The following is a 6,027-nucleotide window of genomic DNA, read 5'->3' as shown; positions in this document are numbered from 1 at the left end:
TACTAAATGAAAAATGCCAGAAACCAAAGGCTACAAATTGTATGAGGCTATTGACTGAAGCTGCAGAGCAGCATGCATGCACTGATATGAAATGTTCAGAATATGCACATACAGAGAGGTGGAGAGGAGACTGCTAGGTGCTGTGGCTCCGGGAAAGAAGACTGGGGCCAAGCAGTGAGTGACTGCTGACGGGCACAGTGGTTTTTTTCAGAGTGACAGAAATGTTCTAAAATTGATTATGGCAATGGTTGTACAACTCTGAATATATTAAGAATCATGAACTGTACACTCTAAATAGATGTGTATATAAATTATATCTCAATAAGTTATTTAAAATATTTTTAATATTTAATATTACATATTAAAAATATGTAAAAGAGGAAATAAAAAAAATACAGAAAGCATCTGGCTCTTAGGGTCAGCTAAAAATACCTGTCTTACTGCAGGAGTCTTCAAAATTCCACATCCATTATGTTATTTTTGCACAGGATCCTTCTTTCAGTTGGACCAAAAAAAGTGATTTAAACATTGTACTTCTCTAAACTCTGGAGTAATAATCACATACAAAAAAATATAAGATCCTTTGTCTTTTCTTGATGCCATTCTGGGGGTCTTAACTCTTTCACATGTTTAGAAATCAACTATTCCAAACCTCTTAAAATCTAGAATTTCTTAAATTTCTTGATTAAAAAAAAAAAAGTCATGAATTCAAATACTGTCCTAAATGTCAGATGGACACTCTCTTGTAATTCAGCCCTAAGTATTACGGGCAAACTAAACAACTAGTTCACAAAGCAATTTTTGTGATATATGTTGTAAAACCTTTAAAGAATAATATAGAATGATACGATTATTTAAACATGGCCACCTGCACTACCTCTCACCCACATATGCTGGTGTCCAACAGTCCAATTTGCTAGCAACGGTGAGCTTTTACGAGGCAGCCTGTGGAAGCAGGAACACAACGAAGGTTCCCTTGTGCTCCCCAGCTACACGCCCACGGTGGCATGAGGCACAGAGCCCGTGCCAACCACCTGAGGAGGGCAGAACCCCTTTACTCAATGCAGACGAGACGGGAGATGTCTTGTCCTTTATGCTGCTACTCAAGGCCCCCCCCATAGCAGAAGAGTCCATGTTTGATTCTTAAGAAGAATCAATTCAACAACATCTTAACCCCTGGGTTGCTGTGCCACATTCAGATCTTTCCTCACACCTACGTTTTGGCCTCTTTTCCTCAGGGTCAAAGCTCACCATCAGTCTCTCACTTCATTCCAGAATTAACATCATGGATCAAGAAAAAGAAAGATCTGTTCTCTATAAGGAAGAACACAAATCTGTTTTGTAGGAAATTGTTATATATAATTACACAATTTTAAAAAACAGGCCAGTAAACTTGAGGTTAAATTTCAACATACAAAGAAATACAAAAAGTAGTTCAACAATTTCAACGCACACACAAAGATTTAGAAAAGTAATTCTAACTTCTAATCTTTAATATATGTCTATAAAGTCTTGTCAAAACTTTAAAATATAACCTTAGGAAATGTTTCTCTTTACTGAAGGTATCAGTTACTTGGGTATTATTAAAAAGTAAAAAAATACGTCACCAACACTGTAAGACCCAAGGCTGTGGAGAGATGGCCCCTCAGCTTGCTTCTAAAAGTCTCTTCTACCTGAATCATAGGAAGCAGTAGGGCTGGAGTTCTAGTCCCAGGGCTGCCTCTAAAAATCTCTGTGGTCTTGGGTAAGTTATTTAACTTTTCCAAGTCTCCATTCCTCCACCATCAGCATTTTCTAAACATTCTGTCCAAGGAATATTAATCTCATAAAGAAGGGTTCTGTTTTCAAATTAAGTCAGAGACTGCTACACACCATTTCTCCTCTTCAGGAGGTTCACGCAACATGCCTTAGCATTACTGAAGGCTCTGAGAAGTCCTGCAGCATCCATCCTGGTTGACCTCAGGATCCCTTACCTGCTAACGCTGCAGCATCCTGTGGACTACACTTTGGAAAACACTGGTCCAGCATATCCCAGGTCTCTTCCAGCCCTTACACTGATAACAGGCAGGAAGAGCAGTGCACTACTTTGTTGCAGGTTCTGAGGTTTGAGAGAGGCTTTAATGCCCTGGAGTTGACAAGGAACTTATTCACATTAACTAGACCTTTGAAGATCAACACGATTCCCTTGTTCCTAACAAGAGTCTTCATTCAAGGAAAGTGATAATGATCGTCACACAATCTCAGTGGCCGCCTACAGGACAACACACAGAACTGACCAAGAAGGATCAGTTATCTTCAATGAAGTTTAGCTTTCCTTTCCGGTATGGTTTGATGTTTCTCTGTGGCGAGTGCTCTGGCCACTGTTCCTTGGACAGTTCTGCCCGCCCGCCCATGCCCACTTCCTTGTCCAGGATGAAGTCACTGTGCAGGCAGACTGTCAGGAGTCCTCAGGTGAAAGAGCTGCTCTTCCAAGAAGGCACCCCCAAGGCCATACTGTTCTTCATGGAGTCTCACTTCTTCAGGCGACAAGTGGCTTCCTCCCAGAACGAAGTCTGCAAACCTAGTATTTGTTTTAAATAAAGTTAATGTTATCACAGAAAGCTTTATTTGGAAGATAACATGTTCCCTGGCTACTTATCCCCCTTAATGAAATTTGGCTTTGCATCAGTACAGGATGGCATTTGCACAGTGGGTGTGAGAACAGGAATGGCTGTGTGCTCCTCCAGACGTTCAGGAAAGGATCAGGAAGCAGGCAGACTTGGAAGCCCAGGTGCTGCGAAACAGACCCACTCCAGTTTTCTAATTCCTTTTCTCTCTTATTAAATGTATTATTTACTATTTTAGTGTCTTTCCCCCTTCGATTTTTAATTTGAGAGCGCTGCTGTTTGGATAAAGCAATGAAGAAGGAAAAACAGTAAAGAAAAGAGGCTGGGGCAGAGCTTTCTTTCTTGGTGAACTTTATAAATGAGTTTCCAGCCCTAAAGCATGAGAAGCAGATGACGCATCCCATTCTGTCTCCCTTCTCCTATGAGTGGTCTTTATGGCCTTCCCTATATAATACATCAGATCAACATTTACTCCGACCCTGGCAGTTCTACGGTGCAATGCAGAGCACTGAAGCAAAAGAAGCTCGATAGCTTCCATGTCATGTTACCCGGGAAGCTGTGTTTCTAGCCTTAAGTACCTGGTCCAAACTGCCATGTTATTTCCGGGGTAACGCCAACCCAGCTGTGGTGTGGGCAGCGCGGCAAGGCTTACTTTTTCGGCTCCTGGAGCCTGGAGACCGCCAGCCAGGACGGGAAGCCGGGGCTGCGGCAGGCCTGGCGGAGCTCCTCCAGGGCGCAGGTTGTGGCGGCATCAGCTTGTTCCCTGTACTCATCTTCAGTAAGAAACTTCACCGCCGGCTTCTCTGATGTAAACCATTTCTTCATTTTCCTAAAACAGGCAGCATTTGGTTGCTAGATTCCTGGCCATATCTCATTGCTCAATTCAACTCTTAAGATTTATAAAAATACATGTCTTAGAAAGTAATAATTCTTAACTTCCTCTATATCATACTATACTTATTTCTCTTGTTATCCCAATTGAAGTTTAAAGAACGTGTAATTTGGGCCTAACTGCACACTCCCCCTCTTCCTGGACCAGCTTAAATAATGTCCTAAGGCACCGAGGATCCTTTTTCTCTTTTTTGGGCTGAGGCATCTTCACTGCGGCCCATGGGATCTTTAGCTGTGGCATGCAGACTTAGTTGTGGCACGTGGGATCTAGTTCCCCAACCAGGGACTGAGCCTGGGCCTCCTGCATTGGAAGTGTAAAGCCTTAGCCAACTGGATCACCAAGAAGTCCTGAGCATCAATTTCTGATAGAGACATAATTGTATTTTTCTTCCTCGGTGCTTTCAAATCAGGCAATTAAAAACCTGGCTTCTTTTTGCCTGCCCTGCTGATTTTCTTGGGCACCAACAGCAGCAAACCTTTGAGATGACCTTTTATGGAGACCCAGCAGAATAACTTGCCACTGAGTCTCAACAGAGAAGCTGGGAAGATGTGCGGGGTATGGCCTCCACCTAGTGGTGCAGACACTGACTAACCTCAGAGGAAGTAAATACACTTCCCCCGAGTACAAGGGTCCTGTACACACAGTAATTCATAATATTAAAATCATTATTCTTTTGCTACATATGGAAGGGCTCACAAATGGAACTTTTTTCCAACCAAAACAGTCCTAGAAGAATCTCATAAGGAATGGTAATGATGAAGAGGTTTTAACACATATATTTATCAGTGAGTTTTAAAAAAATGTTTTAGGTGGTTTAAAATTTAACCAAAGATTCCCAAATACAAATGAGCAACAAAATCACCAGGAGGTGTTTTAACGTATGTTTGCTTCCTTGAGGTTTGGGGCCTGAACATCTGTAAACTTTTACAGCTCGTCTGCTGGTTGATAAACTGGATTAGGGAACCACTGACATTATTTCCTCCTCCTATTCTGAGCACTGAACACCTAGCCTGGTCTCCATGGAGGAAAACGCCCGGGCTTGGAGCACAAGAAGGGGCACGCTTTCAGCTGTGAGGTTTACCCACTGTGTGAGCTGGGCAGCTCCTTCACAGTTCTGAGCCTCACTTTGCTCACATGGAAGAAAAGTGAAAGCAACATCCGTCTACCTCAGGAGGTCACTGGACAGATGAAAACCATTACTTTGTGTCAAATGCTTAGCACAGTAAGTGTTCAACAGAGACAAAATAGTAACACCATATATTATCAAAATGTATTCAAACAGCTCTTTGTAAACTAGAAAGTACTGTATGATCAAAGTATTATTTCTTTGGCTTATTGTTTACCCTATGAGTTCCTATTTTATTTCCTAATCCTTCACATAATCACTCACCAGCAATATGAAAAGTTGACGAAGTTACAGTCCATTTTGATCGTTAGGTCTGTGTTAAAGAGAATGCACAGCAAATGCATAAGAGGATCACTGTGCAGATAAGAGAACACACTCGGCTCTTGGCAGGGTAGTGGATGTTGACAAGGAAAGTGGAAGGAATTCTCCTGGGTTCCTCAGGCCACAAGCCAGACAAGGGACGAGAGGCCTAAAGGGTGTGCACTGGCCAGTCCCCTCCTGGCAGAGGCATCTCCAAGAGCCCCAGTCAGTGTCTGCCTCTGAGACAGGGCAGAGAGAAGCAGTTGGCAGCAGCCTTGCCAGCATCCTCTGCAGAGAGGCCCTGCCCTGCCTCTGGTGCCTCTTTAACCCTGTGACATCCCCCCCCGTGGAATCAGCAGATACATAAACTATCAGCTGGCACAGAGTCTCCTCCTCACAGTCAAGTTTACCTCGTAAACATTCACTAACTCCCTCTTCTAGCCTTGCTCTCACTGCCCTGCTCCAGGCCCTGCTCACCTCTTGCCTGGACCCCCGTGACGTCTGATGACTGGTCTCCTGCCCCCATACCTGCCCTTAACCTCCACCCTCTGCACCCAAAGACAGATGGGCCCCATCGCACTGCCCAATGAGTGACTGTGGCTTCTGCTTGGATTCTGGCTTGTTGATTGTGTTTTTATTTTCATATTAGTTCAGTTCAGTTCAGTCACTCAGTCGTGTCTGACTCTTTGGGACCCCATGAATCGCAGCACGCCAGGCCTCCCTGTCCATCACCAACTCCCGGAGTTCACTCACGTCCATCGAGTCAGTGATGCCATCCAGCCATCTCATCCTCTGTCGTCCCCTTCTCCTCCTGCCCCCAATCCCTCCCAGCATCAGAGTCCCTTCCAGTGAGTCAACTCTTGGCAGGAGGTGGCCAAAGTACTGAAGTTTCAGCTTCAGCATCATTCCTTCCAAAGAAATCCCAGGGCTAATCTCCTTCAGAATGGACTGGTTGGATCTCCTTGCAGTCCAAGGGACTCTCAAGAGTCTTCTCCAACACCACAGTTCAAAAGCATCAATTCTTCGGCGCTCAGCCTTCTTCACAGTCCAACTCTCACATCCATACATGACCACAGGAAAAACCACAGCTTTGACCAGACGGG

General features: G+C 44.0%; 1 protein-coding gene across 1 annotated transcript in view; it reads right to left on the bottom strand.

Annotated features, from left to right (window-relative positions):
• The window catches only part of TMEM194B (transmembrane protein 194B), a 130,631-nt gene continuing 124,604 nt past the window's right edge, over positions 1-6,027 (bottom strand). Inside the window, exons 9-10 of the mRNA XM_010862886.1 lie at positions 3,259-3,435; positions 1-2,560 (exon numbers count right to left, since the gene is read on the bottom strand). Of these exons, the coding sequence (XP_010861188.1) occupies positions 2,419-2,560; positions 3,259-3,435 (319 nt within the window). The 3' untranslated portion in view covers positions 1-2,418. The remainder of the gene's footprint in view (positions 2,561-3,258; positions 3,436-6,027) is intronic.

Source organism: Bison bison, unplaced genomic scaffold, assembly GCF_000754665.1.
Source record: "Bison bison bison isolate TAMUID 2011002044 unplaced genomic scaffold, Bison_UMD1.0 scf7180017864485, whole genome shotgun sequence".
Taxonomy (NCBI): Eukaryota; Metazoa; Chordata; class Mammalia; order Artiodactyla; family Bovidae; genus Bison; species Bison bison.
Note: the sequence above shows the minus strand (reverse complement) of the source record. Positions and strands in the feature narration are given on the sequence as shown.